The sequence below is a fragment of the Pezoporus wallicus genome, unplaced genomic scaffold (genome assembly GCF_028554395.1).
Source record: "Pezoporus wallicus isolate ANWC-B61680 ecotype Strahan unplaced genomic scaffold, APGP_CSIRO_Pwel_v1 contig_7099, whole genome shotgun sequence".
NCBI lineage: Eukaryota > Metazoa > Chordata > Aves > Psittaciformes > Psittacidae > Pezoporus > Pezoporus wallicus.
The window spans coordinates 691,427-713,684 of record NW_026634982.1 but is presented as its reverse complement, the minus strand read 5'-3'; the positions used below and the strand labels follow the sequence as shown (position 1 = coordinate 713,684).

At 36.1% G+C, this 22,258-nt stretch overlaps 1 protein-coding gene across 4 annotated transcripts in view; it reads left to right on the top strand.

Moving 5' to 3' along the window:
• Positions 1–22,258, top strand: part of PHF14 (PHD finger protein 14) — a 162,319-nt gene that overhangs the window by 79,847 nt on the left and 60,214 nt on the right. The window contains exon 17 of one of the 4 annotated variants that reach the window (XM_057405547.1): positions 14,263–15,548. The exons of the other annotated variants lie outside the window; for them this stretch is intronic. Coding sequence (XP_057261530.1) covers positions 14,263–14,275 — 13 coding nt within the window. The 3' untranslated portion in view covers positions 14,276–15,548. Of the gene's footprint in view, positions 1–14,262; positions 15,549–22,258 lie in introns of those variants that run through there. 4 annotated transcript variants of the gene reach the window in all.

Genomic DNA, 22,258 nt, shown 5'->3' with positions numbered 1-22,258 from the left:
GCAGTATAGTATCTTAAAATGCAGAGCAGATGAAAAGAAAAAAAATAGTGTTATTTTGTAACCAGTCTTAGTAAAAAAATGTTTAAATTTACATAAAAACAGCCTGTTGTCTGCTGCTACCTACTGACAGTTCTTTTAATAACACTTGCTGTGAAAAAGAGATAAGAAAACCAGCGGGCTTTTAAAACTCCAGTGGTAATCTTAGTTTTTCACATTAAAGAACAATAAGTAAACGGCAGGAGTTTAATTTTCTTCAGTTCTGAAAGGCTTTTCTGAACCACTTCTGCTTTTATCAAAAGCAGAATCACAGAATAGAGTTTGGAGGAGACCTCTAGGGCTGGTCTAGTCCCCAGTCCCCTAACTCAAAACAAGATCTGATAGAGCATATTACTCACGGCAGTGTCTTACTGGGTTTTGAGTATCTCCATGGATGGAGTCTCTGTAGCCTCTCCGGGCAGTTTGTTCTTCCTCATGGTGAAAAAAAAAGATTCTTCTTATGATTCAAAAAAAAATAAAATCCTGTATTTCAGTTTTTGCCTATTGCCTCTTATCCTTTCACTGAAACACTAAGAAATACGTTTTCTCAACCCAGCTCTCTCAGCTTCTTTTTGTATGACACATACTCCAGCCCCTTAATCATCTTCACAGTCCCTTTGCTGGATTCACTCCTGTAACGCCATTATGCTTTTTGTGCTGGGAAGCCCAGAGTTGGACACAGTGCTCATGGGGTAGTTTCACCAGTGCTGAGTTCAGGAATAAAGCATATTTATTGTCCATAGAAGTAAACTATTAAAAAATTTGGTTTGTTATAAAAGAAACATCTTCCTGTAGTCAATATAGTGAGTTATTGAGAACAGTACTTAAGGGTGAGAAAGTATTTCAGTTATTTTGTTTATTTAATCCATGTCTTTGGAAAACTGTGTTGCAGTTGTAGTTTGTAATTGTAGTTTAAAAGGTTGAGCAACATACTAGAGAACCACCAGTGCTAATGCTTACTGTTTTCCACTAGAAGTTTTCTCTCTTGGTGGAAGGCTCCACTATGTAAGTTAAGTTAAGTTAAGACATCCCAGTTCCAGCCCCTTCCTCTGCCTTCTTTGAAAAGTGACTTTTTAAAATGCTTTTCAAAATTCAGTGCATTAGGATATCATTCCATTTAATAATAGCTTTCAGTGAGCACCTGTCAAATTGCATTAAAAGAGCTGCATCATCTGACATAGCAGTGGACCGAGACACACACATAAACTCCCAAAACTCAACTGGGAAGGGCTGTTTGCCAATTCCTTTCAACCCCAGAAAATTATAAATAATGTTATAGCTCAAACTCGACACTGTTTCTTTCTAAAACTCCTTCTCCTGCAGAGAAGGAGTTAGAACTGCTAGGAGTGAAGTTCTAGCAGTGTTACACTAAAGGGATAATGTCCTTTTCCCGAGGGACAGAGAATGTGAAGACAGGAGATTAGTCACTCTAAATTATCACCTTTGGTGGGTAGTGGTGTACCCTACAAAGTGGGGTTGTGGGTGCAGGTTTTACGGATGCTAAGAGTTAAGATCTCCCCCTTCATTCAAAACAAAAGTGGGGAATACACAAGCTGGCTTTCAGAGGAGTGCAGAAGACTACTAACCATAAGTTTTTTGTCTGATGCAGGTCGTAGTTCCTTGAAGACTTGATCTGAACAGTTTGCGTGAACTAGCCATTAATTTCTAAGCTATACCAAAACCACTGTGGCCTCTTTTTCACCTTGTAGATAGTATTTCGTAACTGTGTGTAGACTGTTGATAAGTATATCTGCACATGTGCGTGTGTATTTGGAGTGGTCAGTGTATGATTTCAAACAGTGTTAAGCACATGCTACGTTCCTGTTTACTGTCATTTCCTCCAGATTCTTCTCTGAAAGCAAATGACACCTTAAAAAAGAAACTTGCCTTTGCTGGCCCATTTGATTGCTGGGTATTTATAACAGTATGCGCTTTGCATTTTGTGGAAACGGAAACATGCATTAGGTTTATAGTATATAATACTTGAAACTTTAATATTTTTCCTTTTTTTCAGTTGGTCCTCCCACCATAGGAAACACATAAATTATATTGTTAAAAGACCTGATACTTTTATTTTGAAACTTACTTTATTTTGAAACTTTATGGCAGCACGCCCCTCCCCAACATATATACATATAGGCCTTTAAGAAGAGAAGTGAACCAAAGTTTTTGATCAGTTAATTGAGTTTTGGCAAAGTTCTCCTATTCTTTCCCAAGGACAAAGAATAAATATATCTATGTCAGTTTGATGAAATCTGGAAAATTGGAAGCTTTTAAGAATGTTGGGAGTGGAATACTTCCCTCGTAACTAGCAGAGTCATAGTACAGCGTTTTTTAAATCTTTTGTCATCTGAGCTTTGATTTGCTTATCCCTGCCTTGGAGCACTAAGTTGCTGCAGGACTTGTGGAGAAATTGAGAGCAAAGTGGTCAACAGTGGTGTCAGTGACTGATTTGAAGTCTGTTTGATTCAAATGGAGGTTGGACAAGTGCTACACTAGACAAGAAGAATAATATGAGGCATTGAATTTGGGCAGGTGTGTAACTCTCCTGGGTCACTTCACTTGTTTGTCATTCTCAGGGAGGTACGAGCAGAATGTTCATAACTCAGGAATACACAATTGCATATTCACTTCTGGTAAGGACTAACATGTTGCTAGGCTAAGCTTTATTATGAGCATCATACACATAGTATGAATGCAGATGTCTAATGAATCTGCTGGTCAGGCAGGCATTGGTAAGGTGAAGGTGTTTCAGGTTCTGTTGTTCCTGGATCAGGCTAGTCCTGATCTTGCTGAATGTCATCTTCAGATTCTCCACTGTATTCTCAGGGGTTGTAATTTCTGTGTTGTTTTTTTGTGGGGTGTTTTTTTTTTTTCTTGGGTCATTAGTGCATACCATTTCAAATCAACAGACACAACAAATTTTTGTGCTTACCTATTAGAGTTTGTCTTTCTCCTTTATTACATCTTGTTTTCCTCCATAAAGCTAAGCCAAAGTTATGCAGATTGCTGTATGAACAGGGCCTTGGGTTAGACAGAGAAACCCTTGAGCTGTGGCTGTCTGGGCAAAAAAACTGGCAGTTACCGCCAAGTATGGAGATTGGTGGGACTGAGACTGGTAAGCCGAAGAAGAACCCGAGTTCGAATGGTAAATGTGCAGAAACAGTATTGAGAGACAGTCTTAAGCTCATGTGGAGAGGCAGCAAAATACAGACTTTTCAAGCTCCAGGACTTGAAAGAAGAAAGGCATGTGAGAGAAAGACACTGGAACAAGAAAACTGTGTGGATGGTAGTCAGAAGTGGGGAGAATACTAATACTGTTTAAAGAGCCATGGACAGAGAGTTGTGGATAGGAAGCCTCTGTGGAAAGGAGAGGTTTGCTGTGGTTAAGTCAGTGAAGCTGAGAGGGGAAGTGACTGGAAAATGGTATCTTAGTAAACTTTCAGCTACTGTAATGGTACAGTGGCAGAGGATGTTTATTTATTATGGTCATGAAATGTCTCTGATACTGACTTGTTATTTTGAAAATACATGGATAGAAGACCTTTATCATCCCCAATCATTATTCAGGGTGTTTTGATGTGTTTTTTCTTTTCCTGTTTGCTTCCTGGTGGTATATTTGAGCATCAGCATGTGCAGTGTCATAAGAGATGAACCGTTCTTTAAAACGGCATCTGTCCAATTTGCTTACAAGTTGAGAGGCAGAGAACACAAGCTAGACAAAAGAGGCCTCTAAGGTGCTTGTTTATGTTTATATACCTCACTCTATGATACACATAAATATCTAAGTACACTAAATAGGTGAAGGCTGGTTGTGCTTTTTTCTTTTTCTTTTACTGATTAATGAAAATATTAGTAAAGCTGTCTGAAAAGTGTCAATTTAAAAGTATGAACAGCAAGCAATAACAAACTAATGCTAAACCATAATTAGCATTGCTTGTATGATTATGGTTACAATGTATTAATTTTGCATACTTAGAAACACTTTATTCTAAAAGCAGAAAAATACTGGGTTTATGACTTAACTAATCAAGTATGTATTGATTATTAATCCTCCAGGGTTTTTTTGGCTGAAATTCTTGGTTTAAGTTTTTATATATTTTCTTTGTTGCATGCTGTCATTCACCTATCTTGACCAATTTATTAAAAATAGATAAAATAGTTAAGTCCTCATTTGGAATACTTCAGTTTTATCTCTGTTCTCCAGAAAAAGTGGGAGAGAGCTCAGAAATCAAATAATCACAGTCACAGATTCAAGCACAACGCAATTTTCTTGAAATAAAATTCTTTAACTTCTTTGTATCTTGTCATTTTTACCTTTTGTATGTCTATCATTCCAATGAGTCAGTACATTCGCTTTCTGAGGTGTTTTTATTTTTTTCTTGAAGGGACAAAAATAGTGAAAAGGAATAGGGAGGGGGCAAGGGCATTTCAGAATGACCATGAGCATTAAAAAGGCGAAAAGCCAAATCTACTCTTTGTAGTTCTGAAGTCATGCAGAATGATGTACAGTCTTTTATTTCATCTTCTTCCCAAATTCATGTTCTGAAGACAGAATATATATATATATATAAGTGCATTGTTTGAAATGCATTTAAGCCTGTTACTAATAGCTTTTAAAAGTAGTTTCATTTCTGCCTGGACTAAATGCTCAGTTTGTTGACGTGTTGCAGAAGGAACTGTACACTGTGGAGCAGATCCGGCTGAAAGTGTCCAACAAGAGCAGTAACAAAAGTTTAGGAAACTGGTAAACTTAATAATTACCTTACACCCAGCATGGCATAGGGTAAGGCATCATTTCACCTTATTGGTTTGTTTTGCTTTAGTTTTATTTCATGCAGATTTTACTGCCAAGATATAATGAGAATATATATTACAAATAAAGTATTCTTTTCCTGCCTGAAGAGGTTACTGCATCTTTTGATTCAGTTGAAACAAACCACGCTTCATGCTTTATCTGCACTACGTTGTTGATGTACTGCTGAAAGTAATATTCAGTAATGGTAATGGCATTGTGGAAAATACGCAAAACCTCTCTTGACGTCCATTTTTGTTACAAGGAAATAATTTTTGGGAGCCCTTTTTTATATTATTTGAGAAAAAATAAACATGGTACAGTGTAGATCACAGTGGGTTTATTTATTTTTTTTTAGTTCTCTTGGAAATTATTTCTATGATTCTTAGCATAAAGTTCCTCAAATAGAGCATCTTCTCATTATACTTTTATCAAACTTCTGGCATTGTCTTAGATGCTATTAATAGATTTTTGTTTATCATAGAACTAATCTTTGTCACTGCTTTTGAGATCTGTGTATGATGTCTGAATTTTATTTACATGCCCACTTTCAGCCATGGCGTAGAACAACCATGTTATAAGAACTGTTGTTCTAAATACTTTGTCTGAATTCCAAAAATGTTGTGTGAGGCATTTTGTATATAGCTCAATTATGATACAAATGTAAATATATCTGTTGTTTATACATACTGATTAACTTCAGGCTTCATTTGAAAAAAACCTGTCACTAAATACTGCATGTGCCAGAACTCGTTTGAAAAGGAAACGTAATTCCTGCTTTTGTATACTTCAGATTTATTCTATTCTGAGTGCTTTTACACCTAGAAAATTGTCATTTTTGGTGTAGAGTTTTAAAAATTAAGACTGAAAATAAATTATGAAATCATAATGGAATATATGAAATATTTGCCTTGTAAGTTAAGCAAATATATTTTGAAGCACATCTTCCCAGCTTTTCTAAATCTATCAGTTTGAAATACTTTCTGGCCTTTACAAAAAGATGATCCAGTGTTAACGTGCATTTTAAAAATACAGGGATGTGTATGTACTGTGCAAGTGAATTCATTATATTTTCCATGCTTTTCTTTTCTAAGTTGTGTTTACAAACAAAATGAGATGTATCTGGGAGCTTTTTACTTAGGCCATTTCATGCATAAAAAATTTATTGTGGGGTTGTAAATATCACAAATAATACTTGTTTTATGTTGTGGGGGGTTTTTGTGAGTTGCTTGGTGATTTTTTTTTTGATGTCTACAAATATGCTTTAGATATGCTCACAGTTACACAACTTACCCCTATAACTTTCCTGACTTTTGTTTGGTTTATAGTATCTAGGTTTCTGTAGAATATAAAATCACCTTCCAATCAAAGAAAGAGAGCCTTTATTGTGTCAAATACTATTGAATTTTAGGATGGCATCAGAGGCTAAATATTTTACTATTTATGCACAACAAGAATGATTATAAATCTTGAACAGCACTTGGAAATCTAGCAAATTTTGGATTGGAGCTTTACTGTTCAGTTTGTGAGCCACCTTTTCTAATTTAGTGTTGTTCTGAAAGGTGCAGAGGTTATCATTATAATAATTATTTAATGAATTCTGTTAGCCCCAAAATCACCCCCGGTGGTACTTTCTCTGTTATTGAGTACCATGTAGATCTCAAGCTATGGTCTGCTGCTTTTTGAGTCCAGCTGGCTTTTAAGCCATTCATCCAGCCTTGTACTTGAGTTAGTAAAGAAAGTACTCTAGGGGGCTGCTTGAGAAACCTTATGCTGAATACATTTCGGTATGTAACCACCACTGCTTTTTCCTGTTTCACATAGCCAGTCATTTCATCATGGTCGTTTCAAACATGAACAACTCATCTATCCTTGTTAATCTTGGCTGAAAGTTCTGGATAACTTTCTTGTCCTTCCTGTGTTTGAAAATGGATCCTGAGGGACCTGATCATTTGCAGGGCAGGAGTGATGCAGCCTGTGATTTCCTAGGTCCTACTTACTGCCTTTTTCTAATGGGCATGTCTTGAATCTTAAAGATGGGCTTAGTATTTTTCAGTTGTCAGACTTGCTTTGGTTGTCATGATATTTCTTAGATCTTATACAGGAGCCTGACTGAGGTAACAAGCATCCCTTTCAGACCCATTGGATAATCCCCATGGATTGGAATATGTTGAAATTTAGTAGCCCCTGACTTGTTGCTTTCATGCTGTTGGCTGTCCTTCTCTTTCCCATGTCTCACTGCTGGAAGTCTGAGAGCAAGTTTTCACTGTGTGCACTGAGGCATTGAGCACAAAGATTTCAAGCATCAAAGACATCATCCCTTTCTGTGTTACCAGTTAAAATCCAATCTGTATTTTCTCTGAAATTCCTTTCACTGCTACCATTTTCGTAGAATTCCTTTCTGTTTCTCATTGAATCCATCTGGGGTTTTGCCTTCTCAGATTTACTGCCATTCATTTTGCACATTTAGTTCAGTAAAAAGCTTCTTGCTTAATCATACAGACGTTCTGCTGGAGTTCCTCATCTGTACAATGGGGTGAGGTGTTTCTCTGAGCTCTGAGTAAATTTTATATGAAAAATCGTCCCTCTCTCTCACTTGATAACCTTCCCTTTCATGATAGCCACCTGCAGGGTTCTGCCTAGCATTTCTTTTGACAAGCCAAGGTTTCCTCTTGCAAAGCCATGCTGCAGCTTTTTATAGTCTTTGTTACGAAGTAGTAAATTATTTTGTAATTTTAAAACCATAGTAGTGATGAAAGACTGTACTTACACCTCCCTTTGTTCTCTGGATGCGATGTTCCTATACATAATAAAGTTTCAGTAGTGTCATTAATCTTCTCAATGTAAATTATAAATAAAACCTGATATTAATTGATTTCTGTATCAGCAAGTGCATTACAGATTTTGATCTGGGCTGTGATACACAGCAGCTTGGTAAGGAGGTTCCACATGATGTTGTAGAGGCTTGAATGGCTCATAGTAGAACTGTTACAGTTTTAAGGTTTCTAGGAGTGGGAGTTTTGGGAGATAAAAATATTTCTTGAACAAGAAATTATTTTTAAAATGAAGAAAAAATACTCATCTGTTAGTCCTGAATCCGTGTTTTGGAATGAGCAGACTAATACAATTACATGAAGCTTGTTACCTACAGCAGGAAAACTCACACTTACTAGACATGTGCTTGATAGAGCAGCTAAGCGAGAAACCACTGGGCCAAAAACATTTGGCTTGTTTTGTGGTGCTTTGATAGTCCTGCTTAGGTTTTATCATTTTGAACTCACACAGGAGATTCTGAATGTTTCACGGATGCCAATAAACCATCAATAAGTGATGGCTAACTTGGTGGCTTGGGCTTGAATTTTAATTAACAGCAGCATGGAAACCATGCAGTCCAGTGGTTTTGCAACTCATTTAGACCCTTGTGGTGACTGCTGCATGTTAAAATGTAGACATTGGAGTGAAATTTAGATTTTCTGTTTAGAACACATGAATCCCCAGGGTTAAAGAGCCAACCCACCCAAATTACTTCTTCTGCTTTTCTGTAAGGAATAAACAATAATAGTAACGACAACAGCAAACAACTTTCAGGTTGATTTGAAAGACTCCTCTATTAATATTTTTATATCAAGTCTCCCTCATAATCTAACTATATAACTGCTCATTAAAATATCTCACAGTGTATCCTAATAATAGTCACAATAATAAGCGATCAAAGCCAGTTCTGTATTTGAAAGAAGTTTAGATTTTTATTTCCAGTAAAAGATTTGATCTCAGAGATTAATGGTGTGTTAGTATATTTATACAGTAGTTAAGAAGTACACAGTTCTCCTGCAGTGATTTGTAGTACAATAAAATAAATCATGTAATATATGAAATTTAAACATTTTTGCTGAGGTCATGCTGTTGACTTACTTTACTGATAGATTAAGTTCTAATTAGACACAGTTCATGCAAGAGAGAATTTTTCTGGGAAGATACACTGTATTATCATTAACAGAATGCAAAGCCCTTTCAGCCTTCTCTGGGATAAGGCAAAGTGGTTGATGCTGAAGGCCAGGTTGTGATTTTTCTGCAACTGTTTCAATGGGCATGCCTGGAGTGCATGCTGCTTCAGAGGAGCCTGAGTGTTCCTAACACTGTAGATTCCTTAATTCTTCAAACGTTGACGTATATAGATTAGACATGAACTGAATTTCAGGAGAACTCATGTCATCTTCTGTGATGCAGGAAGTTGGGAAGGGATCGAAGGACTGGCAGTTGATTTTTAGCTCCATTTTCATTGCTAGTTAGGTTTTCTGAGGAAAGCTCAGTTTTGTCTTTAAGCCAGCTAGTCATGTTCCATTGGTAAAGCATGTTTTGTGTGCACGGCCAGCCTGTGGTTAAGGTTTAGTGAGTGAAGGCCAACTTAGCTGACCTGCTAGCTATGTACTGCTGGCAACATCTATTGCCACATTGTGATTCAGCTGTAGTCTCATTAACATATAATGGTGATTACACTATTCATCAATCTTCAGTTAGCCAAGTATCTGAGAAGGATCACTTCCTGATGAGGGACAAAATAAGTTGAAAAAGTTGTACTGAGCTTGAAGAAAATATCTCTGTTAAATAGTACACTGACACATGTAAATCACTTGATATCCCAGGTGCACATCAGTGTCAGTGTTCCCTGTAGTTCTGATGAAATGTAAACAAGGTGTCCAGTGTTTAGCAGTGCATCAACCTACATGAGCAGGATCCATGGACAGTGGCCCAGTTGTCTCCCCTCAAGGCTTTGTTAACTCCCCATCTATACCACAGGTTTTTTTATGTTTAACGCTAAATCTAATTGTGAAGTTCCTACTGGTACACCTCTTTTCTGTTAAAACTGGTGTAAATCAAACTTGCATGGGAAGATACGATTTCATATATATCATATCTGTGGTTACAAATTATTATGCTCATTGCAAACCAAGCAGTTTTGTTTTTTTTTAATTTTGAATGCATCTAGGTACTCAACTGAAAATAAGTACAATCTGTTACAGTGTAAATCACATGATATTGTGCAGTTAGATTTAAAATTAGTTATGTAGTGTCATGACTTTGTGTTATTCAAACCCTAACTCAGTATTTTTGGTTAATAATAATAATGATAAATATGTTCTAACAGCCTGTTTTTGCATAACAAATATGCTAGCAGTCACAAGTTTTGGTTGAATTCATGGTTTGACATTCAGTTGAGTATACCTTTTCTTACAGTGAGTACAGAGATTAAACTTGAAAATGCTCTCCATATATGCTCATTCAAAATAATAGCAGGAGGAAGAAAAGAGTTTTGCTTTGAGTGGGAAAGGGTAGTCACTCCTTGCACTTGTACACTGAATCAGATAGAGACAGCTGCAGAGGGAAGATATGCATTGCAGAAACTAGATCAATTGGATTCAGTCACATCCAAATGAAATTACATCACTCAGTAACCTTCCTTTCAAGTTACTGAAATCTTCCTGGCCCAAATTCTCTTGTCAAGTTACTGAGTTTTGCCAGTGATTAAAGTATCTTGAAATTGCTTCGATAACATCAAGGACCTTGTTGTGACAAGGTCTGTAAATGCAGTCTCTTTTTAAGAGAAAGCTGGGTTTCATGTAGAGTATTGAGTGTATTGACTGAATTTCTCTTTCACGGGTTCTCAGAAGCTTCTATTCACAAAGACAGTGCAGAATGAAGGAAAATGACACTTGTATTACTGAATGAAACCATTTCACATATGTGGACCCATTATTTAATCTTTTGTATAGGATATGTCTATTCTTTAGGGCTTTGAAATAGTTTGAAAATGTGTTCTTATTTTGAAGTGGATGTATTGGTACTTGGAGAACAGAATTCTGTAAATCAGAACTGCTGTTAGTCTTATTTGTTTACCTTAAGTCAACATATTTGTGCAGTGATCAGCTCTGTGTCGTTATTTATGCTCCAGTGTTCGTTATTGAAATGAAGCAGAGCTTTTCTATTCAGGTGGTACCTCAGATGCTGTGCTATTTTGTCCTGCAGATATCTTTTTTGCAGGCTAATCAGTATATATATTAGCACATAAAAATCTGTAACCGTTCAGGAAGCATTTATTAATATTTAAAACTTGATCAATACTGAGAATAATTGAAGTAATTAACAATGTCTAGAAGACACATTGATCATCATTGGTTTAGGGGTCTGGTTTGTTGTGTTTTTTTTTTTCCCCACTAAAGAGCTCTGTAACTCTTATCCATTTAATGGAGCTGTGGGTACACATTAATTCCTGGGATCAAGAGGTATATCTTTAGCAGCCTGAATTTTAAAAATGCCTATTAGTTATATCACCTCCAGATGGTTTGGTGTTTATTGCAGATACGGTTCCTTGCCTTCTAAAATTGGTCTCTGTCAGCACTTCCTCTATAACTAAATACTCCTTTTTTCCTGTCTTTCATTACCATCTTACCTTATTGCAGTTTTTCCCAAATACCTCTTTAGGCTTGACAGACTTACCTGGTGGGAGAGTCCTAATGTTTCAGAATTGGTAAGGTATGCTGAAGAAGCTTCCTACGTTCAGACCTTTGAAGATAAACTGAGCTTACATTATGGTTGCAAATGTATTTTAGTTGTGCCCACTTAACAGCCAAAACCATTGTCCTCACATTGGTACTTAACCTGATGAAAGCGAGTATTAAGATGGCTAAAAATGAACAAGGATCAAAACTACTGAAATAAGCATTATGTTTATCGGGAATTTGTACTTTTCAGTAGCTGATACACAAATAGAGAGGGCCTTCAGCAATTCCAGTAGAAAGTATTGAAATAATTTGTGGGGTTTCTTGTACTGTAAATTCTTTTGAAAGGGAAATTTGCACATATTCGTGCACACACACACGGTATTTGCATAACTGAGGAAACGGATTGCAGCCGTGTGTGGTTAGGAAGGAAAATGAGAGAGGTTGGTGTGTTTTTCCCTTTGTTCTAAAACTTGAAGGAAAGTGCTTTCATTGTTTTCTTAGTCCTGGAATGAAAGAAAGGAATGGGAAAGAGGAACTCTTCTAAAGGACCAAATATGCAGTTGAGAACCTTCCTGCTGAAAGCATCTATTACAGTATTACCCAGGATGCTTTTTTTCTATCTGATACTTGTTCCATCTGCTGGTGAGAAGGGAAGGCTGTGCAGCTTTGCTCACTGTCCTCTTTTCAGGTATTTTGTGTTCAGTAAATCTTTTTTCTGATAAGGCTGAAAATGCTAGTTCAGCTATTGCAGGCAGCCCTGGGTACAGCAGTCAGTAGAAATTCGAGTGGATGTGTAGGAATGGGAGCAGTTCAGAGAATAGAACAGGAGAAATGTCCTCAGTGTGGGAGGTCCCAGGAAAAATTTTCAGTAAGTAATTCTCCAGAATCAGTAGTCAGATGAGTTTGTGGGTTACAAGCTTAAAAAAAAAACCCTATAGTATTTATCCATTTACATTCCTTTCTCTTTTACCAATCTGTGGCTGGTTAGAACTGTGTTTAGACACTCACTAGTGATTCCTTAGCTAAATAATACTTCAAAGATGAGAGGGGTGAAGATAACCCTGAATCATGTAAAATAAATGATGTCAAGTCAAATTTTAAAAACAGTAGAAATGGAAAAGTTGTCCAACCATTTAAAAAGTAAATTCCCTTTAAAGTATTGGTAACTATTATTGATGCCTGTGTTATTACAGCATTACCTGAAATGTTACAAAAAATCAGGATCTTGGCTTTGCTCTTTAACTACAAGTTTCCCCCGTGAGCCTTGTTTATCTTATTACTTTGATTTGTGAGCTTATTGTTAAAATGTAACTATTTTCTTAGTTCAGCTGTGAAGTTTTTTCATATATAAAAAACATTCACATAAATATAATTTTCATATAAAAATATATAAATATGAATTTATATAAACGCAATCATAATGTGCATATACATGCATATTTCTATACACGCACTCATTTTGAGAAACAGAAATAAAAACTTGTATTAAAAGTATGGATTGCTGTATTCATGTCCAAACATTTCTTAGCCCAGCTAGGACATAGCCTATCACATTATGATGACATAACTCCAATAGTACATTTGCAGATACTCATACTGTGGCTGAGAGGATAGAGGTGGCAGAAAGACCTTGAGCTTATCTCAGGTCATTTGCTGATGCTACCCTTCATGTATGTGCACTTCAGTGTGCCCTTGTGTCACACTCACCCACTCTGAGGTGATGAGAACAAAATCAGTTGCACTTGCTAAGGGAAGGTGATTGTAATAAGACTACTATTAAAAGTATTTCTGTTTTACAGCTCAGCTTTTCCTCTGTTTTCTTCAGTATTGGAGTGTAGAATTACAGTTCAGAACACCAGAATTAAAATTCTAGTTTTGTCCTAACTAAGAGATGAAGTGGGGATTTACGTACCCTGCCTCCTTGCTGTCCTTCTAATTCTTAATCTCAAAATCCTTACATTCAAAATGAGTTTGCAATGTACGTGCGGCAACACCACAGCTGCTGTTGATCAGATTGTTATTGGTTTTATTTTATTAAAGTGTGACAGCAGTTTAGAATTATTTTTTATTTACAATTCTACATTAACACGTTTGAAAGAAGAAAACAAAACAAATGCACTGGGAACTTAATATAGGTATTTCCTCAAAACCTGACATGTTATGCCAGCACAGCTTAAAAACAACATGGATTATTTTTCTACTTAAAATCTCACAGTGGTATCTGTTACATTAATTTGCTGTGTTGCAAATAGTTTTAGAGTTGAAATGTAGAGAATCAGCACTTTAAAATCATATTAACTTTTAAAAAAACAAATTCTTGAAAAGTATGTCTGAGAGTGTTGAGGCAGGAAATACAAGTAGGAAAAAAACCTGTGAAAGCTTTTGAATTATTGCGTCAAAGACATTGTTTCAGAAGTGACTAAAGATTTCTGTGTACTGAATTATTACATTGCATTATGAAAGAAACTCTCTCTTACTTAATGCTTCCTAAATCCTAAGACTCACTTTCTTTCAAATGCTACTCTATAAAACAAGCACCCATGTTGTTTGTGCTTGTCATGTAGTCAGTCCATAGCTGCATTTGTGTGGGATTCAAATCTGAGGAAAATGCTAGCTTCACAGTCAAGGCCGCTTGTCATAAATTGTTACCTTTATGAATAAACAAAGAAAAAAATTATCTTCTCTGTCTTATGGTGGACTGCTTTTGTTCTTTGAGCTGTATTGAGAATAAGTTAAAAGGATGCTGTACTTAATTAAGTTTAATGATTTGGCACTTAGAGACTCCTGGAAGTTTGGTATGTCTTAAGCTGTTTGTATCTGAGCATACACATTGCTTGAATTTAGTGTGATGTTAAAATGTTTCATAAGACAGAGCAGAGTTGCTATGATCTTTCAATGTTAATATGTTTTTCTTATCACTTTACTGTGTAGATATCCTTCATGAGACACAACTCTGCCACAACTCATCCTCGGAGGCAATCGTGGAAACCTTTTATAGTATGATTTTTAAATGTGGATAAAGCTCTCGATAGAGTACCTAAAGTAAAGGAGAACAGCTACCTTGTCGCTACTATAAGCTCATGACAAAAAGTTGAGTTTGCTTGTCAGGCTTGGATAGAATGTAATTGATTGGTTTGTTGTTTGGACTGACAAGGTAGTTAATTTGCCTGCAATTTTTTGCACTGATCAGGAACATTTCGTATGTGCATTGTTGAAAAATCCCAGATTTTGTCTTGTCAGAATTGTCCTATTAAAGTAATGTCTTTTTCCCCTGTGCTTCGTTGGCAAATGATGTTATACAATGCTTGGATTCACTGAAGAGTGACAGAAGCCTGTGGGACTTAAATATTGTGCATTCCTCTATGGTGATACCGAATGAAATAAGCAATGGTTTGCCATCCGCCTGCCACTCTACTTATATGTGGTTTAATAAGAACATTTCTATATAGAACATCATGTTGTACATAGACGTTGCTGTAAAAAAGATTGTTTCCTAAAAAGAAAAACCTGTTCAGTCATAAAGAGACCTGTAAAACATTTGAGACTTAACTATTCTGAAGGAATAGATTTGCCACGGAAAAATTGATTTTCTGCTTATTAGTATGAACTAATTGTTTCTGACTTCAGACATTCAAGTGATTAGAACTATACTTATTGCTTTCTAAAAAAAATTTATGAAAAGGAAAAATTGAGTATATACAGACATTTGTTTTATTTGGCTTACTCCTCTGGCAGTGTTCTGGACAAGCTTATCTCCTCACAATTCAAATATGAAATTGTTACGTAAGTTGAGGAAGGAATGGAGAACTGATCACACAGCATGACAGCTGAGATCCTCGTCTTCGTCCATATATATCCTGGTAGATGCAGACATAGTATTTTGAACTACAAATGGTACTGATCCAGTTCTTAAATCTACAGTATCAGTGTGTTGACATCTTCATCGTTTTCATCTTGAACTTGCTCGGAAAAATTCTGCTCAAATGCAATCACACTTGTGACTTTATGACATAATCTTTGAATTTCTGGAGTTATGGTGGTTTTTGTCATCTATCAAGGCACATTTCCATTTGCAAATATTTTTTAAACTTAATTAAATGCTGTAATAAGTGATAGGAGAAATATACAAATTTGTGTATACTTATCTACAAGTCATATCTTACCAGGGCATTTCATGTTTGGATATTATATTAAATAAAATTAACCTGATGTCTTAACACGTCGTTTTGTTTTAAAAAGGGGGTGGGATGATATTAGAGTAAGATTTTCATCTGAACTATCAGAAATGCCATTGTGTACTGGCAAGGCACACAAAGAAACCTTAAAATCAAAGAAATTTGCACTAGGAAATAGACATTAATGCTGGAATTTGATCTTTCAGAATCCAGTAATCTGCGACCACTTGTGCAGATAACCACAAGTTATGTCCAAATGCTGTGGTAATGAGGGTAAAAAAAAAAAAAAAAAAGGTGTTTGCTGTGCTGAGTTTAGGGGAAAAAGAACAAACAGAAACATCACATTCACTGTGATTTATGATCAGTTATTAAACTAACACAGTCAAGGTACTGTGAATGGGAGAGAATGATAAATGTAGCATATCTTGGCTTTAGTAAGACTTAGAATACTTCTGTGTGTGACATTCTACTAAATAAGCTAGAGAAATATTCTGTTAATTAAGCTGCAGTGAAATATGTAGGTGATTAGACAAGTATGCTAGTTACTATGGACTCGCTGTCAAATGATGTTCCACACACTGAGTTCCACACAGGACTCTCCTGAGTATTATTATGTTTTTGTTAATTTTTGCTTTAGTATATTAGGTGCTGGAATAAAGTGTTTTGTTACATTTGCAGGTCATGGCAAAATGGTGTGAGGGACCAGTTTTAGAATTAAAAGTAATATTTTAAGAAAGCATCCAGAAAAAGCATGCAAGGCAGTAAAGGCAAATCACTGTTTATTGCATTGTTATGATACCAAGAATAACTAGGTAGATGATACATCTTCAAAAAAGAAAGTATGGGGGGTCTGGATCACAAACTGAGTGTGAAGCAATTTGGTTATATGTAGAAAGAGAGGTGTTATATTTAACACGTGAAAGTACTCCCCCTGAATGTTCCAGAGACTGGTGTATCACCCTTGGAAAAGCCTCAGCTAGCATATTCTGTCCACTTTGGCAAGAAATATGTAGAGACTGTCCAAAGCAAATTGAATTGAATGATATGAAGACCACAGGAGACATAATGAAAAAGCTTTAAATAGCTGGATTTCTGTAATTTACAAAAGATTGAGGAATCTTTCTTCAAACAGCCTAAATTAATACAAAAGTGAGGAAGAGAGAAGTTGCTGCAAAAAAAGGCAAAAATTTGTTCTTCAAATTTGGTCAGGCCAAACAAATTGTAGTAGGATGATTTGGGTTAGGCTTTTGGGCTTTTCTTTCTCTTATTGTTAGGAAGCTTTTTCTAGCAATAAGAAAAATTGCAATAGAGAAGTTTGTTAGGGAAATTGAGAAATCTCTGCTGTTGGAGGGGTTTAAGTAATTTGTGTTTAAAAACTGTTGTGAATATTATTGATACTCCCCGGGCATTCTTGGTAAACTAAGGCGACTTCCTGCTGTGTTTCATATGTTTGTTCCCCAGTACAGCTTTTGTGTTTGTTTTTTTTTATTACTATTATTTTTTATTTTTGTTTTCTTTCTTTGGCACTTTTCTTTTGACATTAGGCATTAGTTTAATTTTCAGTATCTCTCTTTTTGTCTCATTCTTGTAAATCGTTCTGTCACTTTTCTCTCTTTTTCTGGACAGCTGGATGTTAACACTTAATATTTCATCTTTTGAAGGAACTTTGATGGCAGTATTGAGAGCTATAATGGACTTCTATACTAGTTCACAAACAATACACCATTCAGTGTAGTTACCAGTCTGAATACCTGAGAATGGCACATTAGGTGTAATCATCAATTATGACTTTAATGTACTTCAGAATAACTAGTGCAGCATTTGCTAATAGCTGTCTTAAATTTTCTACTCTTCAGTTTGTCAAGGGGGCCATCCTGGTTCCTTCAGAATTTCCTGTATTTTGCAAGAAAGAAAATACTTTGAATTGGGGGTAGGGAAGGGCCTGTAATTTGTGTAGCATTATCTTAATACATGCCTTGGAGACATTGTCTCACAGAAATACTTAATTTAAACTTAAAAATACTGTAAATAGAAGCTCTACATAGAGGCTGTATAATATTAACAAAACCAAGCACATTTGATACAGTGTTTACATCAATGTATTCCCTTTGTATATGTGGGCCCTTAATCAATTTTACAAAATAATTTATCAAAGCAATGTGTTTTATAGTTTTGGCATACTACAAGAGAGAGGGAGAAAAGTGAACACTTCTTGTGAAAGGAAGCTGTTCACATACAGGTTAGTAAATAAAGTTTCTTTATAGCATTCTTGTAATTCATTGTGTGCATACAAGCTCAAGTTTCATGTAACAGAAGACTTGTGGACCAGTCAGAAAAATACGGACTACATAGGAATGTCACATAATGATATTGTGTCATTCTTCCTTACCCATAGATTCTTCAGATTCTTCCTTACCCATAGTTTGCCAGTGTTAGGTTTTTTTATTTGAAGGGTTGGTGTTTTGTTTTAGTATTACAAAACATAAATAAAGTGGGAGAGGTGGCAGTTTCAGAGAGAGGTTCAGCAGAATAAATTTAGCTCCACAAATGTCTACCAGATTAATGCTTATTTTCTTTTGTGATATAATTGGCATTATTGGTACTATTATATCAATTATATTTGTGTTCTGTTAAAGTGTTTGGGTTACATGATGATTAGCATCTGGGGGGGTGCAGAGTAGAAGCATAAAATGTTTGTTTTTTCCTTTTGAATTTATAGGTAGAATGTTTTGTTTACTGTTTTGGTTTAAAGTAGAACTTCCTAAAGTCAAAGCTGTAGAAATTCATGCTATTATATATTATAACTAGTGCTAAGTACAGGATTAAAAAAAAAAAAATACTTCATGTAGCACATACGGAAAAGTGTAGTGCAGATCCTCCGAGTGGAGGGTTTTCCACAGAATTATTGTATACTAAAGAGAAAAAATAGTCATTTTAGTAATACCCATGAATTTGGACAAAAACTTGAGTTATAGTTTCTCTCCTTCAAAATTGTGTAGATACTTCATTTAACTACTGGTAACTGAAGATCAGTAAGTTCATCCTGCTCTGTCAGGCCGCGTTTCCATCTTTCCCATACCCTATCTTCATCAGTAGTAGGTAGACATAAAAACCAGAATGTAAAACTCATCCTGCAACTGGTATATTCACCCACCTTTCAGCAATAACCATGCCCCTTGTCTTCCAGCCATTACAGAAGAGAGTGGTAGTCTGCTGTCTCATCTAACACAAGTCAGGGACTTCCTTTGGTATGCTTGCATTGCACCTGGCATAGTAGAAATTTGAATGTGTAATACCATAAGCATTATCCTACCCAGAAAGAGTATTTCATTTACTTCAGTCAAAATTATTAAAATACTAGAATCCAGAAAGATCTAGGTTTGACAGAGCCTCTGGAGAACATCTGTTCCACTCAAAGCAGGACTAATGCAAGATTAAATCTAACTCTGAAATCAGATCAAGTTCCTTAGAGTTATATGCTGTTGAATTCTGAGCATCTTAGGTGGCAGCCTTTCAGGATAACCAGTACCTGTGTTTGTAGAGGCTCTATAATTGGGCTACATCCTGGTTTACGTTCAATATTGTGTGCATGTGCAGTCCCATAAGAATTTTAGTGCTGGAATCACGCTCCTGATAGTGAAGTCACTTAAAGCTTGGCTGACTTGTTTGAGGACACTTCTAAATTATGCTGGTGCTAATAGTTTTTTCAAATGGCTCTGTAGAACAGAAGCTGCACAATGACTTGACTTACAGGCAATGGAAAACATGTAGAAATCAGGAAGAAGAAAACAATCTTTTTCCATTTTGTACTTATATTTTTGTCTTTTGACAACATTCTGCCTAAAGAGTTCCTAAGGATCTAGACCTGATTTTAAAATAGTGTAAATACAGCACTACATCATGTCTGTTTTTCTTGGCCTATGACATACCACAGCAAAATGAAGGGTATTTCTGTTGGAATTCATGGGGCTGAATTGAAGAGTTTCAGTGTAGAATGGCAGGGTAAGATACAAAGATGTATCCTCACTTATCTTCACTTTTTTTAAAGAAATGGCGGAAGAGAAAGCTAAAAAGAAGAATGGTTTCCACATATTCCATAATGAAAAAGTACTATTGTTTTGGGCTTTACCCTCACTAAGTAGAAGTACTTTCTTGGACAACATTCATAACAATGCACTAAATATAAAATTGTATATTTACTTTACCATTAGATCTTTAATTTTATTCTTTAAATAAGGCACAAGAAAGTGCCTTCTTTGATATTAAATGTAAGAGTTGCTGATATAACCCATCCCACAGGATTAATTCCTATCAGCCAGAATTTGTCACCACTGTGGTCTGATTGCAGTTAAGGTATCCCAGGACCACTCTTCATCCGCCTCAGTCCAAAGTCAGTCATCTTGGCTTTATGATTTGAATTCTCTTTAGCTACATCATCTTACTGTGGTTTGGGGGAATGCTTAAATGCTCCTTTCCACTGGTTCTATCATACAGCCACTAACAAGAAGTAAAATGTTGACAGTGCCTTAAACTGTCATAGCTGGTTTAGGTTGTTCATCTGAACCCAAGAATGTACTGCAATTTAAAATTAACCCAGTGCATGTCTCCAGCTGTTTGCACATTCAGGGTGGCACTTGCCACAGAGTGGCACTGAGGGATTAAAGAGATGAGGGATCACTGCCTGAGGGGAAACATCCTTAGGTATTCAGGGCCTTAGTCAGAAATGGGGTCCAAAACAAGCCAACAAGCATGTCAGTAGTTAAATCCACACAGGTGCTGGAATGGCCATGGTTGTTGCATCCCCCCCAGCTAACGGGTGAGTGAATGAACACACATTCTACTGCAGCTCTCTGAGAGTTTAAAAATTCTGGATGAGATTAATTCTAATTTTATTCTAAGTTTGCCAGTGTGAGACTTAATATGACAAGTTATCTAATTTTAATGGTGATGATGGTTTGTCAATATGTATCAGTTTTATATCTTCCATTAAAATAAATCTTTCTAAGCTGATACAATGAATAGGGAGTGGTACATATATTTTGCAATTCTGTATTTTGTTCAACATGTTTCCTTTTGGCATGACACTGCAGAAGTTGTGCAGTGATGTGTACATAAGTGAGAGATTTTCTGTAGTCTCTGAAGCATATTTGGAAAGTTTATTTAAAGATTAGCTTATTAATGTTGTGTTTCAGGGACATGTAGGTAATTACTTTTACAGCAATAGATGGGTGGTGCTGTCTTGTGAATGCAAAATAGGTTTCTTCACTCTGGCTGAATCAGCTCTTTGTGGTGATATTAACCAGTGACTTACAAATGTGCCAGTGATGGGCAGGTTTTGCATTCACTGTTCTTCTGTAAAAGCACAAGTCTTTCTCCCCAGTGCTCTCAGGAATACTTCTGCAGGCCAACTGATAAGACTCCCTCCTGTGCAGGTAGATGCAATGTAATGAAATTGGATGTGTGTGCTGGGCTTTGTAAATAAAATGAGATTGACCCTAGCCATTATCTCATTTATCTCATTTACAATGTAAAATCGGTATCTACACTATTGATTAGAGTATAATTAGTTAATTATGAACAGGAAGATGCAGACTTACGTAGGGCTTGAGCACAGCCAGCTGTACTGCTAAAAAACTAATAAAAACAATCCAAGGGCATGAGCAGATGGAGATCACTTTATTACAGAACAAAGCAGACAGATTTCAGCTATGGAAATGCCTAATCAAGCTTTCTTGCTGTGAAGACATAGCTGACCTGCATTCTATACTTTCAGAAGTGAAAAACGTTTTCTTTATTATTTTTTAATTTATTAGCCTAACTCCTTCAGAATTCACCTTCTTCACACCCCATTTTATCGGTATAGAGTGGGCATATATCCATCCTCATTAATTGCTGAAATGAGGAGCACAGTGATTTCTAATTTTGCTGCATAAAGTAATTTCAGGCTTGTTAAAACATTGATAGTAAGCAATTATCTGTCAGTTAGAGGTAATTAAGGAGGTTAGGTTGGCTTGTCTTTGTATGGAGCTCTGCTTTTATTCTCACAAAGTTTTCAGTACAGCTGCTAGCCAGGCCAGTGGGGATGGCTGTGCATTTTATTGCATTTGTAAATCATATGCTTAACCACAAAAGAGTTATCCACAAATAGCAGCAATACAAAATATTTGATAGTTTAAGGGCTGTTTTTAAGGTGTGACCTTGAATATAAAAGGGTAAAATTTTTAACTGAATCTTTAAAATGGAGGAAGTGCTTTCTTTCCCTTCCCCTCCTCCCATCCCCATACTTTTTAACTTGTACTATTAAGCCATCTTCAGGATGGAAGTGGATGATATTCGTAAATGATAATGCTGTATGGCTCCTTTACTTGGTAGGTTATTGTATGGTGATTGATCTGTGAGTGCAGGCACTGAAATGCTGTGAGACTGTCAGCATGACACCTCCTGTGACCCAACAATTTCATTCTCTAATTAAGTTGAAAGTTCTCCTTATTTTGTGTCGCTTTCTTATTTTCTGAAGCTGGCAGTGGATTTTCTGTCATTTTGTGTTGCTAGACAAAAGAACACAAGTATCAGTATACACTTGAGGACTTAATCTCATTTTACTAGTGCCATTTTAACCTAGGTTTAAGGTTTTCTTTCAGAACTAGGAGTTAAGAATGCCAATTCTGTCTTCTGTACTGTGATGTGTGTAAGCTTCCCATTTTGTCCCAAGTCAGTGTCAGCAGACAAGAGTTGCCAGACAGCTAGGGCAT